General features: G+C 48.2%; 1 protein-coding gene across 2 annotated transcripts in view; it reads right to left on the bottom strand.

Annotated features, from left to right (window-relative positions):
- Positions 1-26,510, bottom strand: part of MCF2L2 (MCF.2 cell line derived transforming sequence-like 2) — a 318,915-nt gene that overhangs the window by 203,093 nt on the left and 89,312 nt on the right. For both annotated transcript variants that reach the window (XM_032803865.2, XM_032803866.2), the window contains exons 3-4: positions 10,450-10,564; positions 1,140-1,230 (exon numbers count right to left, since the gene is read on the bottom strand). In XM_032803865.2, coding sequence (XP_032659756.1) covers positions 1,140-1,230; positions 10,450-10,564 — 206 coding nt within the window. The remainder of the gene's footprint in view (positions 1-1,139; positions 1,231-10,449; positions 10,565-26,510) is intronic.

The raw sequence follows: 26,510 nt of genomic DNA, 5'->3' as shown, positions 1-26,510 counted from the left end.
ACCCCCACACCCTTACCATCATGACTGAGGAGCAGCTGGTCCAAACCGCTGCCACCGTGTGCACCAGGCTGCAATGCCCAGAGCAGAGAGCCAAGCCCAGTCACCCCTCAGGACTGGCGCCACTGCTGCGGGGTGAGTGTGGGCAGGCTCTGCAAACCCTTCCCAGGGTCTCTGGATCTCACCTCACCCCCCAGAACCTCCCACCCCTCAGGGACAGACCTGACATACACCCAGGCTTCCCATTCAACCCTTTGATACATTCTGGTGACCCAGCTTTGATCCACGGATTGAGAAATCCTGCAGTATAGGTGGCGGGTGACATATGCACATTAAAAGACCAGATCTACCCTTCATATCTTGGAAAGGTTTTATTTACACCCCAGGGTTTGTTCAGATAGGCACACAACACCTTCCCCAGACATGTGGCCATGTTCACAACAACCACCCTGTGACATTTGTCTGTGTCACATGGTCCTCTGGGGACCATGGGGGCAGCTGAACAGAGCAAGGAATGGAAAAAAAATCTGTTAAGAGATTCTGCATCCCCAGGAATTAACTTAAATCAAACTCAGACACCCAGATAGTCTAAACTCTAATTCTAATTCTATAGAAGTTAGAATTAAGTATTGCACATAAGCATACAGTGCATGTTATATAAAATACATATATTCATCTGCTGCTTGTCAGTGCTAACAACCACTTTCTTAAATCCAACTCTCTCCAGTGAAAGCAAGAAGCAGCATTAAAGAGTTTCTATCAGATCTGCTGTCAAGAAAACATGAGCCTTTAAAGATGTCTCCAGTGGGCCCCTTTGCCATTCCTAGTAGCACAGGGACTATCTGTTACCTCGTTCATCTTGAGCAGCCCACTTTAAATCATTACAATTTGTCACACAGTCATCCCAGCGAATGGCCTCGCATTCTAATTTAGTGGGACACAAGGCGGTCACATTCATTATTACAGGCTAAACTGTCTCTGCCAGTTAACATGCGAGTTTGGCACAGAACTCCAGGATGGGGAAGATGCTACATGAACAGCTAAAAAGGAGTGCAGGAGATCGTTCGCTGTGCTGAAGGGGCAGCGGAGAGTTCTAATTTCTGGAAGGCAAATGGCAGTAAACACAAACGCCGGGCACTTACAGCTATCCGTGTCAGGGATGCCTTTACCGCACTCCATTTGTCCCGTCGTCGGTCTATAACGATGATGAATCCAATGCTGGCAGCCTCCAGACTACAAAATAGATGAAAGAGGGATGCTGGGTTACATGGAGGTGGACCAGTTCCGAGTAACTGTGCTGCAGCACAACCCAGCATCCTCCGTGTCACAGTCCAAGCCCATGATTAAAATGCAGTGTACAGTCGAGAGCGTGAATAACTGGCACTGATTTGCGCGTGCAGGCAAGCCAGCAAATTTTCTCCTTCCAGAACCAGGTTAGCAGCCTCCACAAAACATGAATATTTTATCCGTTATATCTCTCGGTTGACTTGCTACTGGCTGCCAAAATTCTGTGATGTGAACAGTTTAGGATCACATATAGCTTTGTACTGGGCCTGAAGTGGAAGTACAGATCTTCCTTGCTTTGCAAAATAATTCAAGTATTAGAATCCTCATCCTCACGCCTAGGCAATTTGCTTCATTCTCCTAAGATGCTGATGACGGACAAGTGCACTTATCTCTCACAAGGAGTGGAATTTACCTTTCCCCCACAGGATGCCCAAATAATTAGTGACAAAGCGGGAGTTAAGAAGACTGGAGTCTCACACCCACCCAACTCACAGGCAGGCAGTGGGGCTGCAAGCCATTCAGTGGATGTTATGTCAGCACACGGGCTAGAACTGTGGCTACAGTCCCTCCAGGCGGGTGCTGAGCTACCAAATGTGTGGAACTGCAGAACTGCCTATTCAGGGCCAGCACGGAGCCCCGCTCTGTGAGGTGCAGGCACACCCAGTATTCCTGGGGGGCTGCTACTCTCACCCTGCCGGCCAACAGAGCTCAGGGGCTCCTTGAGCAGCATGGAGACTTTTCAGTGAGTAAGCGAGTTTCCCCTGCAGTGCACAGGCAGCACCTCCCCCCATTGTCACGAACCAAGAGTCTTACTGCAGAATCACGACAGATCTGGGGCACAAACCAGACAGACTAAAACAAACAAGGCAGCTGCTTACAACTTAGTCACTAATGTGCTCCAAGGAATGGCTCAATATTAAAGGCATCGCTCAGATTCCACCAGTCACCCTCCAACACACAACTAGAGTCAAATAATTAGTTTTACTGGGGAAAGGTGCTAGATAAATTTGTCCCCGAGACTGAAATCTTCTCGTCTAGTCCAAGACTGAGCACAGCATGGGAGGCAGAAGTGAAAGCTTCCTCACACCAGCATGCCTCAGTCGTGTCCTGGAGGGATCATGACCTGGCGGGACCACTCATAGGCATGAACGGGTACGTGTGTTGTTAGCGATTTGTGCTATGCAAATGAGAAGAGAAAGAGCTTATTACCCTGCTCCAAAGAACATTGCAATCAAAGGGCCAAATGCTGCCTGGCCCTCGTACGAGTGCAGGGAAAGGTGCTAGATAAATTTGTCCCCGAGACTGAAATCTTCTCGTCTAGTCTAAGACTGAGCACAGCATGGGAGGCAGAAGTGAAAGCTTCCTCACACCAGCACGCCTCAGTCGTGTCCTGGAGGGATCACCTGAATCCTCCTTGCATGATCCATGCTCTGGAGAGCCCAAGGGCTGCTCCCACCCTGCTCTGCTAGCACTGTGTGGCTCTCCCAGGGAATCAGGGAGTGATGGGCAGGAGGCACGCCACAGGGGCCAGTCTTGTGGATGGTTTTATGATGAGATTGCCTGACTTACCACCACCCCACCTGCGTCACATAAGTCACCAAAGAGCCATCGGATGGTAACCATTTTGAACCACAACCTGTCCAGTGCAGGATGCAAACCAGCAAACTGTAAGCAAAAGTGCCATGCATAGTTATGATGCTTGTATAAGTGATCGTCGCTAGGATTAATATTAAGTCCAGGAAGGATCCCTGAGCGACCCCGTCCCCCAGATCAGTGGCTTTTACTGCTATCCTCTGATGAGAATTAGGACATTCAAAGGCCAGAAAACTTTTTAAAACATAGAAGGATTTTCTTTTCTCTTTAAATAAGTCAACGAACAGCCTGAAAATCTATTAATGCAGAAGTAGTGTAGTGGCTGTAGCAATTACTGAAGTACCTTCTTCTTCTCACATGCCACAAAAATACTTCCCAGTTGTTTCTTGCCAATAGCTAGCCAGGTCTTTCAAGAAAGACTCTGGTGTGCATTTGCTTTAGAACGGAAAAGAAGCACCACTGACATTTGGTTTGTTGCTAAACTGTTACAAGAAGTGAGTGGGGGGACGACTAACCTCAGATCTGCGCACTGGCACTGTTTGATCTTACCAAACCTTACAGCCAAATGGGACTAGAAACCCCTGTAACAGGTTGTCAGTCCCGATGCATTTGGGCAAATCATCTATCAACTTCCAGCTGGAATGCTGCGTCCAGTCTCTATGCACAGGCACCCTGTCAGATCAGATGGAGAGGTGCAAGGATGTGTGGTTGGACTCTGTCTCTCTGTCACAATGATTGATGCTGCTGCACCACAGATGGAATGCCGGGAAATCGGGTTACAGTCCTAACGTCCAGCAAGCTCTTTGACCCGAGCATACTGAACGCCTCCACAGCGGAAATGGAGAGGTTGGAGGTGAGCACGTCGGGAGTAACAGGGCCAACAAAAAAGTTTGGAAAGTTATAGTAACTTCAGGTGAGGGAAGGTTTTCAGGGCTATGTCTGACACAACGGCAAGAGAAGAGGCCCCTTCAGCAGCACTGTTCGTAGAACATCCTCATTAGCACAGTTCCTGCTTGAATTAGAAACACTGTAACACCTGACCTGTGGAAAGGCCTTGTGACATCATTTCAGTTACACTTCTACCCTGCTATAATGCAACCCGATATAACACGGGTTCGCATTTAGCGCGGTAGCAGCGGGGCTCTGGTGGCGCTTTAAAGGGGCCAGGGCTCTGGCTGCTGTGGGGAGCTCCGGGCCCTTTAAGTCACCACTGGAGCCCTGCTGCTGCTACCCCAGGGCTGCAGCAGCATGGCTGGGCTGGCGATTTAAAGGGCCTGGGCTCCCCGCAGCGGCCGGAGCCCGAAACTCTTTAAATCACCGCTGGAGCCCTGCTGCTGCTATCCTGGGGCTGCGGCAGCGGGACCCACCAGTGATTTAAAGGGCCATGGGCTGCTGCGGGGAGCCCCAGGCCCTTTAAATCACTGCTGCAGCCCTGCCACCGCTACCCCGATATAACAGCATTTCACTTATAACACAGTAGGGATTTTTGGCTCCCCACGACCGCGTTATATCGGGGTAGCGGTGTACTCCCTCCTTTGTGTGTTTAATGCACATTCATTTTTTCTCTTTTGTTTAGTAGCTTGTAAAGAAACACTCAGGCCACTGTGGAAAGGAAACCAATCCTCAAATAACTGCTCCATGTAACCAGTCTACGTGCTGCACAGAACATATGTAATTACTTACTGATCTCACACATACGTAGGGGCCAAAACCCTAATTTTTCAGCTTAGGGAACCACAGACCTCTGCTGGAACATGTGTAGGGAGAACTTCCTTAGCTTGTTGCAGTAGCTGGTCCTTTATTATTCCTGCCACTCGAGGGCACCATCGCGGACTCACTGATATGCACAAAGCTAATACCCAGCAGCTGCTGCAAACTGAACAACCTTGAAGTTCTTCTCTTTCTTTATAAAGGGGCACTGACCGGGCCGGCTCCAGGCACCTGCCCAGCAGGCAGGTGCTTGGGGCGGCCAACGGAGAGGGGCGGCACATCCGGCTATTTGGTGGCGGGTCCCTCACTCCCTCTCGGAGTGAAGAACCTGCCACCGAATTGCCGCCGAAGATTGATGCAGCGCCGGTAGAGCTGATTGCAATTGTGGCTTTTTTTCTTTTTAATGCTGTTTGAGGCGGCAAAAACCCTGGAGCCGGCCCTGGGCACTGAGAAGACTTTTAGATGATAAAATTTAGTTAACAGTGCTGACCTGGGCTGGGTTCAATCCACTGGCCTAGTCATTAAGCTACCTAGAAATTGACCCTTATTGATCCATCCCAGCTCCATTTAGTAGACCAGCAATGTGGTTTGTTAAAGATAAGCCAATATTCATTAGCAGATATTTTAAATTCTTCTTCTGAAAGCAATACCCAGGCTGAGGCTAATTTGAAAGGCAGACATTTGATGTTTCTGGTGCTAAATGCTTTAAAAACACGATGCTCACCAAAACAACCCGGCAGCCTCAGTAATTCATTCATTTCAAATGCTGACACATGCAGACTCAATCTTCTAATGAATGGAGCCTAGTTCTTTCTCCATCAGTTTTTCAAATGAAAATTGAAATGAGTAAATACATGCAGGCTCTTGTGACGTTCAGGTTCCTCTGTTCAGACTGAAGGAGAGGACCAGGGTTGGACACGTGTATGAGGAGGGATTCGAAAGATTGGGACAGCTCAGTTTAGAAAAGAGATGACTCGGGGGAATATGGTAGAGCTTTATAAAATCATGAAAGATGTGGAGAAAGCGAATAGAACCATAGAAGATTAGGGTTGGAAGACTCCTCAGAAGGTCATCTAGTCCAACACCCTGCTCAAAGCAGGACAAACCCCAGCTAAATCATCACAGCCAGGGCTTAGTCAAACCAGGCCTTAAAACCTCTAAGGATGAAGTTTCCACCACTTCCCTGGGTAACCCATTCCAGTGCTTCCTCACCTCCAATAAGGAAGTGTTATTTACCCCTTCACATAACACAAGAACCAGGAGTCACCCAATAAAATTAATAGGGAGCAGGTTTAAAACAAGCAAAAGGAAGTACTTCTGCACACACAATACAATTAACCTGTGGAATTCCCATGGGATGTTGTCAAGGCCAAAAGTCTAACTGGTTTCAAGTTCACGGAGCATAGGTCCATCAATGGCTATCAGCCAAGATGGTCAGTGACGCACTCCATGCTCTGGATTTTCCTAAACCTTCCCCTGCCACAGGCTGGGACTGGACGATAGGGGATGGATCACTCAATAATTGCTCTGTTCTGTTCATTCCCCTCCAAAGCATCTGGTACTGGCTATTGTCACAAGACAGGATACTGGGTTAGATGGACCATTATAGCCATCCTTTGTTTACCAGAGCAGCTCAGATAACTAAAATGTTTATTTGTGAATAATTATTCAATTAAAACAAAGCCATAACTCACAATCGGTATAATTTATAATGTATTATTCCAACCAGTACTGATATGTATAATAAGTCTATTAATAAAACACTGAGATTTTGGCATTTAAGTCAATGTAACTTGCATTACTAAAATATTAAGGATATTCTCCCCTCAAGAAGTACATTTTTGGAGGCCCTTAGAAAATCTAGCCCTGCAAAGTGCTCTGTATTTTTCTGCCTTGAAAGATGTGCTAAAGCAGCATCCAGGTGGAATGTACCAGGATGTTATTTCAGAGAAATCAAATGGCTCTATCCCAAAGAAACAGAGAAAATACATCATTGCCATCAGCATCACATTCTGTCTTCTCAATTTAGCTTCACTTAGCCAGCTTGCAATAGCTGTACATCCTTCAGCCACCAATAGCTCTAACTTGACATACAGAGCCAAATTCATATTTGGGGTAACTCCACTGAAACGAGTAATTTATAACAAAATGTTTGAAAAGCGGACATGTCTTTGTAGAAGTTACCAACATCTTGATGTTGGAATAAAACGGTTTACTAAGCAGCCCTGCTTAGACTGACAGAAATGAGAGACAAAGCAGATAGCAATGAATGAAACTTGTGATTGCCATATTTCTACAAGAAAGCTCACCGGTCACACATACTGAACTGTGCTGTTACCTATATAGGAGCTGGTTTGGGAAATTCGGTAAGGGATTTCTATAAAAATGAGCCAAATTGTAATGTACACCCATTAGTTTAAAGGAGAACCAGGCCACCCCATGTTCTGTTTAGTTAGTGACTGTGGTGTACATCATTTGCCTCCATGTCCTGTTATCACTGTGTGAGAAGAAACGGGTGAAAATGGAAAAGACTGGTAAGTTAGCACGATCCAGAAGAGGAAGGAAAAGGGGGAAGTGGGGAAGATTAGAAACCAACTGCTGCAGGGAAAGCAGAGCAGAGTAAAACAGCATGGAGGAAAAATGGAGGCATCATCTGCCTAGCTCAAGGTCATCACAGCAGACCTTTGCAAAGCAGTGACATGTGGTTAAGATGGCTGAAGCTACTGACAGGGATGCAGGCCGGTAACCTTGGTTACTACTGATGTCTGAGAAGCCATGACGGTCTGATAAGAGAAGTAAGGTTTGGATGTCGCGGGGGGTACGTGTGTGTGTTAAAATGATACTTGACAAAGGCATGTGGGCCACGGCATGGAGTCAGACACGTGCTGCATAACCTTGCATTTAATCTTGGTGTTCAGGACGATATCACCTGTCGTCAGCAAGATGATACAACAATATTTGTATGTCTTATTTGTAGTAAGCCAGGGGCAGACTGAAAGTCTTAACTTAGCCAGGGAAATAGAGACAGTGTCACTAAATGATATCATTTCAATTTAGTACATACAAATAGAAACCTGTGCAGGGTCTCAGTGGCACTTGGCATTGAGCGAGGAGGGCAGGAAATCCGGAAGAAAATGAGGCAAAACAATAGTATTGACATGGGCAGATCATACAGTAAACAGATCCCCACTCTCAAAAAGGTTGTTAAGAAAAGCTCACACTGGACTATCTCTACCTCCCATGTCACAGAAGTGCACTGGACAGACTGATTCATTAGAAAGAGAGATTTGAAGCATATAGTACATGACAGGTAATATCAAACTTGCCTCCAAAGTAAATGAGTACACAGTCAGCCCTGTGAAGCCTGGATTTTCGCTATCTAAGAGACTCCCCATCTCTCTGTGCAATATCCCAACATACAAGATCAGCAGAGGCACTCCTGCTGATGGTGCAGAGATTTGAACTCTGGTGAGCTCTCGGTTCTTGAAGACACTTACCTTAAGGGTATGACTATGCTGCAAAAAACACACACCCCACGGCAGCAAGTCTCAGAGCCTGAGCCTGACTTGGGCTTGTGCTACGGAGCTAAAAATAGCAATGTAAACTTCACGCTCAGGCTGGAGCCTGAGCTCTGAGACTCAAGACTGAGGGTTTATTTTTTCTTGTTTTGGGTTGGGTTTTTTGAGATGCAGACATACCCTAAGAGATGCCAGGTTTGAGGAGCCATTAGAAAAGGGGCAATGCTCATCGGTTAGTTTAAGCATTTGGCTGATCTGGGCTGAAAGGGAATTCTGGATATGGACTGAAGGGGTTAAGAAAGGACTTTCAGCTGAAGCTCTTTATTCCAGATAGTAGGGTGGGAGGTGGGTGTAACCCATGCTCACTCATTATGGTTCTCTGTCCCCCTCTAGTGGTGGTGGGGCCATACATAGAGTTTAAAGGGCCTACTACAGCCTTTGCTAGGAAATCTGGGTGTCTCAGCTCAGGGTATAGCATCTAGGCGTAGCATCTCACACTTGAAGTTCCAGGTTCACTTCCTACTGCTCACAACCCACCCGGGGCAAGGTATTACATGTGTGACAATGAATCATGTAAACGTGCCCGAGGCTTGCAAGGTGAGCACATACTTATAAATAATGTGCCAACACACACACACCCCTTTTGCATGTTCTATACGCAGAACACATTACAGAAGTACAGTAATTCACATGAGGATTTAGAAAAAGTCATACAGGATTAGTTATGCCAACGCTCTGATTGGAAGGAGTCATTCATTTTACTTTGGAGATCACAGATCTTCTCTGCCTGATTAACATGGAACCTGATAATGAATTCTGCAGGACACGCAGAAATTGACTGCAGCGAAGCGATGACTCATTGGCACGACACCTCCTTCTGGTCTCTTGGGAATTAGCTCTTTTTCAGCCTTGGAGCACCCTCTGCTGGCCAGTGTCTCGCCTGCCAGGCCCCGTGTCCCTACCGGACCCCAGTGCCCTTTTCCCTTGGGGTTCTGCCCTAGCAGTACCCCCACACTCTGGGTCTCCCCTCCCAGGGGAACCCACAACCCTAAACCCACCTCACCTCAGTGGCTGCTGCCAGTTGTCATCTAGACCCCTCATTCACTGGGGCAGACTGCTGTGTAATGGCCACTCATCATTGGCAAGGGGTTAGGACCAGCTGCCTCTGCCTATACCCAGGCTGCACCTCTGTAGCTCCAGTACCTTTGAAGGCCTTCAGCCTAGGGGTTTACCAAGCTGGAGCTCCCCAGCGCCTCTTGCCCTTCCCCAGCACTGCTCTGCTTCAGGTACCTTGCTCTCAGGCAGGCAGACCTTCCCACTCCAGGGCTAGAGTGGGACTCCTCCAGCTTCTGGCCCACAGCCCTCTTAGCAAGGCTAGCTGGGGCCTGATTAAGCTGGCCGCACCTGTGGTCAGCTACTCACTCCGCTGCTCTCACTGCTTTTTCCAGCTGCAATCCTCTTATCAGGGCCAGCTTTTATCTTGGAGCAGGGCAGCCGCCCCACTACACTGACACTGTAAAGGGAGAACCTGCTCCTCTGTCTGAAATGGATACTGATCAATCTTTGTCTTCTGCTCTGTGGCAATGAAGCGTTTTATACGCTGAACCTCTAGACAAGCAGAATGTATTTCTTTTCAAAATGCACCGTACGCTACCTGGTGGAACCATATGTAACCTTCCCCACAATCTAATAGCCTGCACCCTCTTCCTGGTCAATTGTTTTCTACCTAGATGTCTCCCTTGACTTTGGGAGCAAAATGAAAGGCAATCTACTGCCAATGCTATAACATTGGCAGCAAGATTGTTCTAGTATGTAGAGTTGCACTATTATAGTATATTGTGTAAAGACCATACTATAGCCCTCTGCTACTCACTCTGTGCTGGGAAGTAGGGAAAGACAGTTGCTGAGGGTGAATTAACAAACTGCAGAGTAGCAAGGCTCTACTGTGCACCACTCTCGCCCTTGGCAGTTTCCCCCCTTCTGTAATCTTGCCATAAAGCACACAACCAGAGTCAGCTCTGCTTCTTCCTCTGTTGTGCTTGGATGAGAAAGCAGGGCTGCCTGGGGCAAGCCTGTGCTGTACCTGTTCTGTGTGGGTGAAATTCACTCATATACAGAAGACCAGATCCAGGCCTATCCATGACTGAAGTGGGACATAAGTCGTGCATATGGCATGAGCTGGTCTTTAGCAGAGGAGTGAATTCCATGCTGGATGACCTAGTTCTGCAGGGCCACCAGACTGCAACCTCTCAGAAATTCTAAAACAGTGAACACAAAGTAAAACAGTGACCCACTCAGGAAGTGAAGCTGCAGGGAGACAGCAGGCCTTTGTGATTTGGCTTACCTGGGAATGCTGGTTAAATACGTCACAACGTTCAGAAAATCCTCGTCGGGTATATCGCTGAACCCTGCATACTCTGGGAAAGTTATAATGGGTGCCCCATCCTTCCCTCTGCCTCCTGCAAATAAGAGAAGTTTTCAAGAGGTTAGAAATGTCCCAAGAGCAGAGGATCAGCCAATGCAGCATGTTACAAAACAGTCGCATGTTCCTCACCGAGAAGCAGTGTGATCCTGTGGATAAGGCTCCAGACTGGGACACAGGAGACCTGGGGACAGATTCTCAGTTTGTATAAATCAATGTAGCTCCATTATGCCAATTTACACTAACTAAGAATCTGGCCCAGGGCTTCTGTTCCTGGCTCTGCCACTGAACAGTTGTGCGACCTTGGCCAAGTTACTTCACCTCTCTGCCTCTGCTTCAAGTGCTCATTTGTGAAGTTTTCGTGATTCACAGATACAGTCACCAACCAGGACTGCAGGTAAGCTCTTTGGGGCAGAAACCATGTCTCCTTATGTATTTGTGCATAATGGAATGTGGATGCTGAACCTGACTAGGGCATCTAGATGCTAAATATTAAATAATATTTGAATAATAGAATACCAGGAACAAACCAGGCTTTGGGGCTTTCATTCACAAAAATACTAAAAAAGGAGTGCTTTAAACTAATCAACCAGTTCTGCTTACTATCTGTCCATCCCTTTATTAACTGCTCAATCATCCAGGCAGAACAGCTACGTTTTACACACACACACACACCTGTACAGGCCCAGGCCTGCCTCAGGGACCTCCAGGTCACACTTCATGCCTCGCCCCGTCTCTTGGATCCAACCCCAGGATCCAACCTCCCCCCAAACTAAAGAGAAGTCTGCGTGGAGATCTCAGCTTTGTGGATCATGCCCATCCCTGGTTTTCCTGTTACATTACTCAATCCAACGCAGAACTAAGCCACTAACGTAGTAACGTACGTAGCGTAGGATAGTAACTTAGCAATCAGACTTGTCATTCTTCTGATGGGCCTAGTGTCTGGCAAAGCACTAGGCAAAGCATGAATCCCCAGTTCAGTCCCCAAACCAGGTTTCCAGATTAGCAGCTCTGCAGCTGTGTGGAGGAATAAGGATTTAATCCAAAACCCATTAAAGTTAATGGGATTCTTTCCACTGACTTCCATTGGTGTGGAAAAGAGCTTAAGTGAAAGTATAGACAAACAGGATGGCAATAAGTAAGGGAGTGAAAATGTTCAGGGTTTTTACTGCAAGTGTCCCATCCTGTAATTGCAGCTAAGGGTCTTTGGCAAGTCCCTCCCGCCCATCTCAATAAAATCAGCTGTTTGGTCCTGACTGCAAACCCAGTAAAGGGTTAAAGCCTGCAGCACTCCTTCTCATCTCCCTGAGGCAAGGGGAGATCTGCCTAAGTGGGGATTGTGCTCCACATCACTCCTGCCGGAAGGTAAACTCTGTGGCCTTCTCTTTGGGGAGTTTCCAGGGAATTATCCCTTTGGGGGCGGGGCCTGCCAAACCCCATGAATTCTGTGGAAGAGTCCCCATCATCCTCCCACAGCTCCTGCCCTACAGGCCCCCCTCTCTCCCCAACTTGGCGGTCTGGTCTAGAGGAGCCGTCTTTAGCTGGGTCCTCCTGCTGCAGCTCGGTGGCAGTCACAGAGGGGAGCTGCAGCCAGGGGTTAATACGTGTCATTGCCACCCAGAAAGTGGCATGAGCAATGCAGGGCAGGAAGTTCTTTGCTCTTCCCCATCCTGCCTTGGCCCTGCCCCCAAAGCGCAGCAGGTTTTATCTAGGGGATCAGTGCCCTCATGGGCAGCAGGAATCATAGGCTGGGGGAGGCTGTGCCTCTCCAAACTGCCAGGCATGGCTCCACTCCCAGGACCCCGCTCCTGCTTCCTGCCCGCTCTACATGCAGCAGTGAGGCTCCAGTCCCCCTGTGTGGCAGCCCGCCCTGCCGGCGCTCTGGGGTTGGGGCCGCACAACCTCCCAGCGCTTTGGGAATGGGGAGGTTGGGGCCGTGTGCTGCCCACCCTTCTGGCACTCTGGGACTGGGGAAGCTAGGTTGGGGTGTGAACCAGCAGCTGCGGGTGGGGGGTATCCGGCAGTGGGAGTGTGTGGAAGGGGCAGGGCTGGCCTGGAGGCTAGCCTCCCCCAGCCTGCGGTTCACACGCTGCCCAGGAGTGCCCACTTCATGCTGGACCATCTGTGGCCAGCGTCTCACCCAGGGCCGGTGCAAAGAAGTTTTGCGCCCTAGGCGAAACTTCCACCTTGTGCCCCGCCCCCTCTTCACCCTAAGGCGCCCATACCCCCGCAGCAACTCCCCCAAGCCCTGAGGCCCCCCCCAGGAGCCGTGCAGCACCTCCCCACCCCAGCTCATCTCTGCTCTGCGTCCTCCCCGAGCATGCAGCCCTGCTCTAATTCTCCTCCCAGGCTTGCAGCGCCAAACAGCTGATTGGTTCTGCAGGACTGGGAGGCAGGAGAAGTGGAGCAGTGACCACATGCTCGGGGAGGAACTGCTGTTAAAGAAAAACTGGGGGCACCGCTTTTTGGCGCCCCCAAATTTTTGCACTCTAGGCAACCTCCTAGTTTACCTTAATGGTAGCACCGGCCCTGGTCTCACCACGTTAACTGTTCCATTAACATAATGCTATGATGCTGGTAGACCAGGTGTCAGCTTATGCCACAGCCCCAGGCCAGTTTGCATGCATATCAGCATAGATCAAAGTGATTGTTCAATGTATAAGAGTGTATTTGGTGTTTCAACTGCATAAGAACCAGAGCTGTGGTCCTCAATGCGGTGCCCGCCGGCGCCATGGCACTCGCGGGGGCATCTTAATGTACCTGCATTCTGGCTCCTGGGAGAGCACCCGCCTAAATGCCACCGAATTTCAGCAGCATTTCGGCAGGGAAGCCTCTCAATGACGACACTTGTCACCGAATTTCGGCAGGGACGCCTCTTGCTGACTCCGCATGCCGTTGACAACTGACATTGAGAGGCGTCCCTGCTGAAATGCCACCAAAATTCGGTGGCATTTCAGCAGGTGCTCCACCGCCGCAGTGGTCCTTTGGCTGGCACCCGCCAGCCAAAAAGGCTGGGGACCAGTGAACCAGAGGGATGTTACATGAATTGTTTTCACTTATCTCAGGGGTGGCCAATCTGTGGCTCCAGAGCCACATGTGGCTCCTTGTATAGGCACCAACTCTGGGGCTGGAGCTACGGGCGCCAATTTTCCAATGTGCCATAAGGTGCTCACTGCTCAACCCCTGGCTCTGCCACAGGCCCCACTCCACCCCTTCCCACCCCCTGCCCTGAGCCTGCCATGCCCTCGCTCTTCCCCCCCCTCCCAGAGCCTCCTGCACACCACAAAACAGCTGATCCGGAGGTGGGGAGAGGGCGGAGGAGGGGCTGCTGGGCGGGGCTGCTGGTGGGGGGGAGGCGCTGGGAGCGGGGTTGGGGCAGGGAGCTAATGGAGGCTGCTGATGTATAACTGTGGCTCTTTGGCAATGTACGTTGGTAAATTCTGGCTCCTTCTCAGGCTCAGGCTGGCCACCCCGATTTATCTGTATCCTGTTATAATGTACTCGCAAATATTTACATTGTGTTACTCCTGTACCTAAATAACCCATCAAACAAGAAAGAAGTCTTGAGGAATGCAAATGAAGAACTTTAACAGAAAAGGGTTAATTTCAAAGCACGGGGTTCGTGCGTGTGATAATCGGAAGTTGAAGACTCAAAATGCGTTCCTTACTCTCTGTTGTCAGAGGAAGAGCCCACGGAGGTAGAGAAAGGGTCAGCTTTTTTCTGTGAGAACAAGCTGTAAGTATGGATTCAAGGAAAGATCCTGCATCTCGGGACTCTTTGGACTCCTACAGGGAAATGTACCAGATGCAAAGCAGAGATCCCCAGAGACAATTTGGGTACCCTGAAAAGACTTTTGGGAAACTGGGAGTTTATTAGATCACTGTCACCATTTGGAATGACAAACTGTGACTTACTGGGCATATATTTTACCTTCTTTAACCTCTCAATAACTCTTCCTTTTCTTAGCTAATAAACCTTTAGTTAGCTACTATAAAATTGGCTGCCAGCATTGTCTTTGGTGTAAGATCTAGAGTGCCAATCGATCTGGGGTAAGTTACTGGTCTCTTGGGACTGGAAGCAACCTCAATGTTACGGGATTTTTGGTATCAGTGAACTTTTATTACACAGTCCAGTTTGTCTGGCTGGTGAGATAGACTGGAGAGTCTAAGGCAGTGGTCCCCAGCGCGGTGCCTTCAGGTGCCATGGCACCCGCCGGGGCATCTATGTGCGCCCCCGGACTGTCTGGTGGACAAGCATCTGCCGAAATGCGCCATCAAGAAGCAGCATCATCCAGAGGCATCATCGCCAAAAAGCCACTGATTTTCGGTGGCATTTCAGCAACGACGCCTCTGGATGCTGCTGCTTGTTGGCGACATTTCGGCGGCAGCGCCTATTGATGTTGCCGCTTCTGGGTGGCATTTCGGCAGATGCTCGTCCACCAGCCACGGTCCTTGGTGGCTCGGCACCCGGCGCCCGCCAGACAAAAAAGGTTGGGGACCACTGGTCTAAGGGGACTGGCTGTGACTCCATGGTAAGACTGGAATAGTGAGCCAGCAGTTCACATTTGTTACTGGCTAAGTGAAATCTAATTCTAGAACACACTGTCAGTTTGGGGTATCTGCCCTGTTTTCTGACAGTCTGGCTTGAGGTAGGCACTCAGGATCCTGAGCCACTCCAGAGAGCACGACAAATGCTTCCTCTTGTCTCCTCAACTCAGTTTCCTCGAGTTCTGCATAAAAGCAGTTTTTCAATCGAGATGCTTGGCAAAGGGGTGGCTTTGTTAGGACATTTTCAAATGTTGACCCCTTTTTGCTCCCTTCTAATCCTCAGGATCACTTTAGTTACAGATGGAAAAGACCACCTACTGTATTAACTCATCCAGTAGACACTTCCTGCCAGGGGAGAACACAGTCCCACAGCTATTAAACAGCATCTCAGCCAGACAGCAAAAAAAAGTGATTATCATCAATGTTGCACTGAACTTATTTATAGGCCACTGACTCCACATTAACCCTAGTTGATGGCAAACCTCAGTTCCCTGTCAGTTCCATCACATCCAATTTAGCTGTAGGCAGCAGTGGGCTGGAATACGTCACCATCCAAAATTAATCAGAATTTTCCCTGGACAGATTGCTGCTGCAACCTGCACTGATCCAGATTCTGTTCCTGGTGTTGCTTATGAGGCTGAAGTGCAGCAAACCATTGGGTACTTAGCTGCAGATAGAATATTTAGTGACATCCTGTGGGCAAGACAGGTAACATCAGAGGAAATCAAACGCTTCATAGGGTGACCAGGTGTCCGGTTTTTGACCAGAACACCCACTCAAAAAGGGACCCCGGTGGCTCCAACCAGCACCACCAGCTGGGCCATTGAAGGTCTGGTTGGCAGTGCTGCGGACCTAAGGCAGGCTAGTCTCTACCTGTCCTGGGGCACCGGAAGCAGCCAGCAGGTCCAGCTCCTAGGCGGGGGGCCTCAGGGGTCTGCGGGCTGCCTCTGCCCCGAGCATCAGCTCCGCACTCTCAATGGCCAGGAATTGACCAATGGGAGCTGTGGGGGCGATGCCTGCGGCCGAGAGCTTCCTGCTCCACCCACCTGCCTACGAGCCGGACCTCCTGGCCGCTTCCAGGGCGCAGCACAGTGTCCCGGGACAGGCAGGCAGTCTGCCTTAGCCTTCTGCACCGCTGATTGGGAGTCACCTGAGGTAACCCCGTGCCCCAGCCCTGAGCCCCCTCCTGCACCCCAAACCCCTCATCCTCACCCTCAAGCCCACACCCCCAGCCAGAGCCTTCACCCCCATTTAGAGCCCTCACCTCCTTCTGCACCCCAACCCCCTGCCCCAGACCAGTGAAAGTGAGTGAGGGTGGAGGAGAGCGAGCCACTGAGGGAGTGAGAATGGTAGTGAGCAGCGGGCGGGGGCTTAGGGGAGGAGTGGGGCAGGGATGGGGCCTCTGGGAAAGGGCAGGGCTAGGGTGTTCGGTTTTGTGCCAATAGAAAGTTGGCAACCCTCTTCATTGCTTCTGTAGGTCAAGCTCACTGCACACCTCAGGGGCTTCTGGCACCCCTCCATCAATCCCCATCCCAAGTTGTCTGTGTACCACCCTCTCCATTTCAGCCCCACAGCTGCTCAAAGATTCGTCTACTCTTGAAGGGTATTTTGGATTAAAGTAGGATGTGACTTTACAGTGCAATAGCTATTTTGGTTAATTTCCCATTGTAGACAAGACTTAATCGGCACCTGCTCCAACAACCCCACCCCAGAAGGAGTTTGGTCAGCTGGGGATCAGTGCAGTGCATGGGGAAGCAAGCCAACATCACCTTTTCCTCAGCCACATCTCCTCTGCCAGGGGCTGCAATGGAGTGGGGAGATGAGCCAATGTAGCAAGGTCTGTGCTACTGGAGGATTCCTTTACCGAAGGGAAATCCAGTTAAACCAGCTTCAAAGTGTATGCAAAGCAGAATTAATGAGGCCAAGGAATTTGGCCCATTGCCTGAAGATGTCATCCATGCTTCTGAGATGGGGAAAAGTACATCATAAAGTTATCTCAGGAGACAGCCATGTGGCCTAGCAATCTGAACAGAGGACTAAGAGCCAGGAATTCCTGGGTTCTGAAAATGACACTGAAACCAACTCTCTGGATTCACCTAGCATCTCTCTGCCTCAATCTCCTTTTCTCTGAAATGGGGATGACACCACTTACTGGTACATAGGAGTGTTTGGAGAATTCATGGATTCAGTAATATCTGGAGAAGGAGGAAAGCTGAAATCTGAACACAGATTCTTTCCTGCACTGAAATCAGTGAGATTGTTCGGGTGTAAGTGAGGACAGATTTGGGACCAGAAAATGCTAAACATGATTATTATGCTGGAAGACTCAGACCATCAGGTATACAATATGACAACTGGCAGTGGAAACACATGAGATGTGGTCTGCCTCAGCCTCACCCAGATTTGAATCGGCAATAACTTCTGAGGAGATGGATTACAAGGAAAAATCCTGCTGTCAGTTTATTTAACGAGATAATGACAGGGGAGGGAAGCTCATTACACACAAGAAGAGCTTGGAAGGCGCCCTCTGTTTCTGGCAAAGGATTTCCAGCCATCTCGAAATGCCGGGGCTGTCAATTTCTTTTTTTAAACTACACTAGGCGTGGCTGCAGTGTTCAGCTGTGTTCACATCCTTATGCTTATTTCTGCAGATTCTGAACAGGCCAACTGCAACCCTTCTGGGAAGCCAAGGGGCGGGCTTATGTTAATATGATTTGTCCTGAAGACAGGGGCACAACCAGAATTTTGCTAAGGAGTGGGCCCAGCTTACCAGACCAGCTGCCTCAAATTTGAGTGTCGCTGCAGCCCTATGCCCCAGGTTGCAATGTCCCTCACTGAAACCATGCCTGGCCACTCTGTCATGATGGGTTGGGGGTCACCCCATTCAAATTTGAGTGAGTACCATTGCGTCCTGGCAGACAGGGTCGCAACACTACTCACAAAGTTTTTCCAGGCAGCCCTCTATTGTCCAGTTAGGGTCCCAGGGGAGCATAGGCCTGCTTCCCCCATCCCCAAGGCACCCATACCTGAAGTCACTGGGAGGGCTGAGGACATGAATAAAAAAAACAATGGGAATATCATGGGCCAGATCCTACTGTCCTTACTCAGGCAAAATTTCCACTGAAGAGCCACGGGCATGAGGACTGAGTAAGTGCTGTGGAATTCGGCCCAAAGCAAGCTAAGTACATTCTATGGATTGGTGCACAGCAACTCTCAGTATTTCAATCTAACATCACTTACACCAGGGTGAATCCAGAATGACTCCACGTGGTGTTCAATTCTGTGCTGCACTTGCAGGAAGTGCAGTGCAAAAGACGCAGCCCAAGAGAGGAAGAACAAAGGTGGCCTGTAGTCGCTTTTGCTCCCTCTGGCTTCTGGGCTATTCTGATGGCTGACATGGCCACCCAGCCCAAGTTAGAGACGCCCTCAGCTGCTCAGACCTATGACAGCAGAGCCTGCACAGAATCGCTAGCAATGCACTCTTTGAGCTTGCCCCCACCACACCCCGACACTGGAGCTTGCGAGGTGGAACAGCTCAGAGTTGATTCTAGCTGCACCTGCACCTAAGGGACTGCTCTCCCTGTCCCTGAGACCTTTATACTCTGCACACTGCTGGGGTAAGGACAGAGACTGTCCCAGGCTGGACAAATAAACGGCTACAGCGTGCAGCTGTAACGCCATGGCCCCACTGGAGCTCCTGCAGCTCTCTCACCCTTGTAATGAGTTATCATAAACAGATAGCTAAGGGTTAATGTTTCTTTTACCTGTAAAGGGTTAACAAAGGGAACCAAACACCTGACCAGAGGACCAATCAGGAAACCGGATTTTTCAAAGCTCAGGGAGGGAAGTTTTTGGGTGTGTGTTCTTTTGTCTGTGCTAGTGCCTCTCGGCTCTGAAGAGGATCTCTCTATCTCCAGGTTTTCTAATCTTCTGTTTCCAAGTGTAAGTACAAGTAGAAGACAGGCTTATTTTGTTTTTCTGTATAAACAATGTGTGTAGTTGCTGGAGTGTTAAATGTATTTCTTTTTGAATAGGTGTTTTTCGATGTTTTTTTAAGTCCAATAACCTGTATTATTGTCCCTTGATACAGCAGACCATTTTTTATGTCTTTTTTTTCTTTTATATAAAGCTTCTTTTTAAGACCTGTTTAGATTTTTTCTAGTGGGGATTCAAGGGGATTGAGCGCTTGAGCTCCCGGGGAATTGTGGGAGGGCAGAAGAGGAGGGGGGAGGTGAATTTCTCTCCTGTTGTAATCAGGAGTTTAGATATAGTAATCTTCCAGAGGACCAGGGAGGGAAGCCTGGGAGGAAGTAAAGAGGAAGAAGAAGTGGGTTAGTTCCCTTTGTGTGAAGACTTCATGGGCATCTGAGTCTTGGGGTCCCCCAGGGAAGGTTTTGGGGAAACCAGAGTGAGGCAGGCACTGGAATTCCTGTCTGGTGGCAGCGATATCAGATCTAAGCTGGTAATTAAGCTTGGAGGTTTCATGCTAGCATCTTATGTTCTGAACTCTAAGGTTCAGATCTGAGTAGGAAAGCTATGACATGAGTGCAGCCGGGAGTTAAAGTAATGGCGAGCCATCTTCCCCCTCACCCCCTCCTTAAAAGCAGACAGGAGCTCTGTCTCGTCTCCTGGGCTTGGGCACGCTCAGCAGCCCCCCCTCCTCCATGGCTGATGTCCTCACTGGTCAGAAGAATTAACACCCCAGGCTAAATAAATAAGCCCAAGCTAGCATCCAGCAGCTGAGCTGTGGCAGGGGAAGGTTCTTGGTGAGGAGAGCAAGGGGAGTGTTCCTCAGTGGTTTAAGGCGAGGCTGAGAGGAGAGAGGGGGTACATGGCAGACCAGGACAAGGAGGGAGGTTGTTCCCAGGATAGGGAGCAGCACAACAGAGGCAGGAAGCCAAGAAGAGAAAGCGTCACAGAACCGAGAGGAGCAAAGGAGAAGTGCACGGGCCTCTGAGGAAATCAGAGCACTGAGGTGACCAGAGGCTGAGATGTCAGGCCACGAGGGGGAGCAGCGGGAGTTTGAGGCGAAGTGACACCGGGAATGCAATGAAAGGCTGACAATAATCGGGACGGAGGCAACGTGTTCTGGGTTGCCCTCATGTGATGCTCACATGTGGCAGCCCTGTCATGCCTGCCCGCAACTCAGCCTGAATTTCACACACCCTGCTGAGCTGTGCATGGGCATGGATGCCAAAGTGGAGCATGGCTTCGGGCCACCAGGCCACAAGGCTGTCTCCCATGGCTGCTGCTAGATCCAAGTGGGTAAGGGCAGCTGGGAATAGCAGCAGCAAGAGCAGGACCCCAGTCTGACTCCACACTCCAGTCCCTGACAGAAACCCCAGCCAGACTCCTGAATCCCCTCTGCCACCAAGCTGGACCCCAGACCTCTGCCCCTCAGAGAGATCCCAGACAGCTCCCAGACCCCTATTCTCCAGAGACACCTCAACCATCAGATTCCAGCTATCACATCTCTCCAAGACAGATCTCAGCTCCCCTCCCAAACAGCACTCCCCCCCAACACCCACAGCACCCAGGCACTGCAGCATCCCCTGACATACTCCAGCACCCACCAACTCAAGCACCCTAAAACCTCACCCAGCAATCCCAGGCCCTCTCGCCCCCAGCAACTCCTACACCTCTACCAGCCCTAGTCTCATATTTTCTAAGTTTTACACAGCATCATGTCCAACCCTCGCCACTGCTTGCGGAAGGGTGTATTAAACAGAAACAGAAATTTACGGTCATGCAGCTTATTTGCAAATATGCAAATTAGCTGGCTGGCTCATTTGCATTAAATGTCATGCGTGTTGCTCGGCAGCCATGACTGCCCTGGGAGGAGCGGGAGAGGGTGACTGGAGGGAGGGGAAGGAAATGGTCACAGTAAGCTAGGTGAGAGCTCATGAGACTTGGCTGGTGCAGATAACACTCTTCTGCCCTGGGAGGAGCGGGAGAGGGTGACTGGAGGGAGGGGAAGGAAATGGTCACAGTAAGCTAGGTGAGAGCTCATGAGACTTGGCTGGTGCAGATAACACTCTTCTCAGCCCTTCATCTTGACCCTCCCTTTCACCTCCGCTCTCATTTCCTCCAGCTGTACGTCTCTCTCTCCGTGCCCCAGTCCTCTCTCCCGCCTTCTCCCTTTGCGGTGTGGACTAGGGGAACAGTGAGGAAAGGGGCAAAATGAAAGGAAAATAAATCAGGATGCTGAAGTGTGAACATGGGAGGCAGGAAAGAGAAGTGCTGGAGCTGCCAGGCTAAGAGACAGGAGGGGGTGGGGCCATCCGCACTGTCAAATCAGATGATTCCTAGTGTTTGGTTTATACTGGGATTTGGAACATGTAGCAATAGAACTCCCACGCCGCAGCGGACAGAGGTGGATCAGCCTGCCCCAACTCCGTGCCGATGCAGGCTTGTTCCCTGGTGTCTACGATGAGCAGGGGGCTGACAAAAGCACCAGCGTCACACGAGCAAAGGCAGAAAGAAGATTTTTCCATTTTGTACTTTTCTAAAAATTAACCCGTATTATGAATGAGGCATGAATGAAGTGGCTGCGGGTGGCCTGCAGGAGGGCTGAATGCTGTTCGTACTTAAACTGGGAGGCTGCCCTTGGAGTTACATCAGTGTAAAAGTAAAGGGAGATTAGAATTAGGCCCCCACTGATCAGCTGGGATACTCATCTGAACCTTGGAACCCCCTCCCCCGTCCACCCCAGACTATCCAGGGACTGAACATTCTCCATCTGACATTCTAAAACATTCTGCTCCCCCGACCCTAGGGACAGATTACAATTTATTTGCTTGGTGCTCAGTTTTTAGAAATGCTCAGAACTCCCACTGAGGCCCCTAGTTCAGGGCCAGATTTTCAAAGATGCGCAGCAGCCAGCAACACCCACTGGGACATGTTTTTGAAGGAGCTCAATTCCACAAAACTGCACCCAACATGCTGAACCCTTTTATAAACAAACTCGCTTGGTTTGGTGACGAAATAGACAGGTATCAGGGGTAGCCGTGTTAGTCTGGATCTGTAAAAGCAGCAGAGAATCCTGTGGCACCTTATAGACTAACTGACGTTTTGGAGCATGAGCTTTCATGGATGAATACCCACTTCGTTAGATGCATCTGACGAAGTGGGTATTTATCCACGAAAGCTCATGCTCCAAAACGTCTGTTAGTCTATAAGGTGCCACAGGATTCTCTGCTGCTTAAACAGACAGGGTGGATGAAAAATCAATGATTTTTTAAAAATAAATTTAAAAAAAAACAGATTTTTTAATTGAAATTGAATTTTTTTTGATAGATTTTTTTCCCCTCAGAAAGCATTTTATCTAAAGATTGTTTTAATTAAGATACATTATAGCTCAAAGATATCTCATCATGGAATAGGGATTATACATTTTAATTCTATAGTATGAGACAATATAGTCATGTTATGTTTAAGAAAATGTTTTGTAGATTAGTTCCAATAATTCATGGATTAGGGACCTAAACTTATGTGGTTCTACAGGCTTCTGTATAGATTATTTAGGTTAATCTTTCTATCTACCCAATGGGACTCAGTGCTCAGTCTCTAAAAGATACCATCAGAGATGCTTAGTTTTGCCGTTCTCAAACTGTGGATTTGTGTCTCCAGAGGTAACATGCCTGTTAAGAGCAAAAATGTTTTAAAATAAATAACTATATAGAGGTGAGAAATAACAGCCCTCAACTCTATTGTCTCTCTGCAAATTTTTGTACACAGAATCAATCCCTTACCTCTCTCTCTAAAAGTGCAAAGTTTCAAAAAGTTCAATGAATAGAAAATTGTTGGGGGTGGAATAGATCTGGACAAGGAGAAGTCTGGAGATAAATGTGAGAAGTGAGGGACATATAATAATTTCACAAAAAAGCATATGTTTGCTGTTGAAGAAAAAAATCCAGAATACTTAACGTTGTTGTTTTATTTAGTTAAATAAAACAATTTAAATGTCTATCTGGTGATGTTCTCCTCCTAATACAGCATGGCAAGAAAACCCTCCAAATATGAATGATTAACATGTTGAAGTGGAGATAGTTCACCTCCCAATGACTTCATAAATATCTGCTTCAATTACCTTTGGTAAATGAAATAACCAATCATTCATTTTCTGATAGAGCTGTAAAACTAATCTGAAAAGTTTTCAAAATAAATCACTGTTTAAAAATGTACAGTGTGTGTCTTCTAAAAATGAAACCTACATCTATCTCTAAGTTGTGAAGAATATGCATTAAGGTTATAACAACCAACAAGAATGCACTTTTCTGTAGAAACCCATGATTAAATAGAGTCTTCCTGACTAGTGATTTAAATCAAATCCACCCTGTAAATGGAAGCCAAGATGATTTGATAATCCAGCCCTAATCCAGTGGGATCCTCCAGAAGAAGTGAACCTGCTTCATAGACCAACCATTTGTGCTACTAGTTTAAAAGCTTCCCTACCAATCTTGCTGCCACCTATGGGCAAATGCTCAGCCTGCCGCTCCGCCATACACACAAACTCCAAGTCAATGGCAGAGCTGAATGTGGCTCAGTTGCTCAATAGGCCACTGAGAAGGTACTAACTGGTCTTTGCAGAGTTGTTTCACCTGCTTTTTCATTATCTTGTACACGGGGACTGAGATTTGTAAACTGCCTAAGGGATTTGGATGCACGATTTCCATTACGTCGCTTTGAAACTCCCAACTGAAGCATTTGCACCAAGCTTATTATACATACTAAAGCCTTCACCGTCCACCAGTGTCATTAGAAATGATGAATGAGCAACTCCAACATATACAGGAAGACAAACATAAGATGCTGAGCAGAGCCTCAAACAACTGAGCTACTCTCAGGCAAAGGCCAAGGATTAATTTCATGAAGTCACATGCTACCCTTAGGGCATCAGAATGACACACTCTCATCCGATGGAGCTCATTCTTTCCTTATAGGTTATTGCCCCACAGGACTTGGCACAGATGTGGGATCAAAGCCCTACCTGGTGGAGAGCCATAAGGAATGAATGTAGTTACTAATAATACTTAGTACTTACATAGTTATTGGCACCATCCTGGCACTTTACAAACATGAACAGAAATTCCCATGAGGCCGCTAGGCCTCACTAGCCTGATTTTACAGTGGGTAAAAGGGAGGGAGAGACATGATGTGCACAAAGCCCTAGTGAGAGAGGAGCAGCCCTATCTAAGGTGCTTATATGGTATCCATTACCACAGTATCTGAGCACCTCACAACCAGTTTAATGTATTCTCACAACACACCTGGGTAGGTTTTGGAGTTGATGGGTGCTGGAGTGCGTCTGGAGATGCTGAGGTATCTGGAATAGGGGCATGGGTGCTGGGGTTCTATAAGGGTTGGGTGGGGGCCAGGATATCTAGGAGCGCTGAACTCCTGCTCATCCCCAGTTTGCAGACAGGGAACAGAGGCACAGAGACTACGTGACTTATGCAAGGTCACAAAGGCAATCTGCGGCAGAGAAAATCTGAGCTTAAGAGCTCTAACCATCAGACTATCCTTCCTCTGTGCTCAGACCATCGGACTGTCCCTTTCTCTGACATGCATATAACCAGCTTGTCTACACTTCAGCAAAGTGTCACCAGAGCCCAGATGAGGACTTCAAGAAGACAGCAGGGAGAATTAAGAAAAATCAGAGAATCATCACTTTCACTTCTAAGCCCCCAGCTGAGAGGCACACCCCTAACCTGCTGCATTCCCTTTACTTAGGATTCTATTGTATAGAGATTGCCAGGTCTGCTGAACTGCTCTGAATGTTTTTACAGGCCTTAAGAAGGGTTCTGTGGAGCTCGAAACAGTGTCTCTCTCACAGCAGAAGTGGGTCCAATAAAAGATATTACCTCGCCCACCTTGTCTCTCTGAACGATGTGGTAATTCTTTGGTGCTCACCAAATGGGGATTGGGTTGAGACTATTTCCATTTTTCTTAGCCATAATTTGTGGATTATAGTGTTTTCCATATGTGATGGACTGGGCTTTAACCTCCATTTTCACTCCCACATTGTAACATACCCAAGAGATATCCTTCAACAGACATACTAGATTTTTGTCTCTCTAGCTCACCACTTTAGCACCTTAATCATAGAATATCAGGGTTGGACGGGACCTCCCCAATCATTGGTGATGCTGCAAAACAGCAGTTTTCAGACTTCAATATCAAACTAAATGTGTCAAACAAAGCCTATGCAAACAGTTAATTCCACATAGCATGCATCTTTTTATTCAAGGGTTATTATTCAGTTTGTGCTTCAATTACAGAGATACTGTCAGCTTAAACAAAAAAAAAAAACAAAAAAAAACCCTGGATATGATTTTCCCCTACCCTGCATCTTGTGTCATTTGCAACTGTGCAAACTGAGTGTAAAAAGGTGCCATCCAAATGTGGTAGTGTTTGATACACTCACTTTGCACTGGCATAAATGACTGTGCAAGGTGCGAAGCAGTGGAAAGACCAGGCCTCACACACAGTATATATAAAAAACAAAAAAAGTGCCCCAGCTGCATTACTAGACAAGAACAAAGATTGTTAAATAAGGAACTAATTTTTAAATCTAATTTGCAAACACCACATATGCTCCTTGGTTGCTTCTTGCCTTTACTACTGGACTAGTCAGTTTCAGATTCTCATCCACTAGCACAATGTAGTAATGTTTGGGCTGCAGACAGGAAAGGGGAGGGTTTATTTGTGTAAAACACTAGTTCTACTGGAACTTAAATGAAAACAAGCATGAGAACGTTTGTATTGGTTTTGTTAAAGCGTATTTTTACAAAACCTAAATTTGGGGCTACAGGTGACCTGACAATGTTTTAGCAACTAAAATACTGCACAAGGCAACAAGAAAAGAGCTATTAAAAAAAAAATCCTAACACTCAGCTCTAGCTCCTTTTCCCTCCACTCCGCCCAAAAATCATAGATACAGATAAGCAAGAAAGTAAACAAACTTGCTTTGCATTAGCCAGCTCTGTCTATTTTAAGACCTAATCCTTCTTCCGTGGAAGTCGAACAGAGTGTTGCCATTGATTTCAGTGGAAGCAGTCTGGGCCCTTACCTAGGTTTGCCAGGAAAATGGAACTCTGCTAATACACATCGTGACACTTTTTCTAAGGGCATGGCTACACTTACATTTTTGCAGCGCTGGTAGTTACAGCTGTGGTCATACAACTGTGTAGGGCCAGCGCTGCAGCGTGTCCACACTGACAGCGACCAGCGCTGCAGCGTGTCCACATTTGCAGCATTTGCAGAGCTGTTGTGAGTGGTGCATTGTGGGCAGCTATCCCACAGAGCACCTCGTCCCATTTTGGCGCTGTGGGTTGTGGGAAGGGGACGGAAGGGTGCGGGTCATTCCGCTTCCTGTTCCAACGACCCGTGCTGCATCGCTTCCCTTTTCAGCCATTTGGTGCCATTGTGAGTCT

This window comes from Chelonoidis abingdonii, chromosome 8, assembly GCF_003597395.2.
Source record: "Chelonoidis abingdonii isolate Lonesome George chromosome 8, CheloAbing_2.0, whole genome shotgun sequence".
Taxonomy (NCBI): domain Eukaryota; kingdom Metazoa; phylum Chordata; order Testudines; family Testudinidae; genus Chelonoidis; species Chelonoidis abingdonii.
This window is presented reverse-complemented; position numbering and strand designations above follow the sequence as displayed.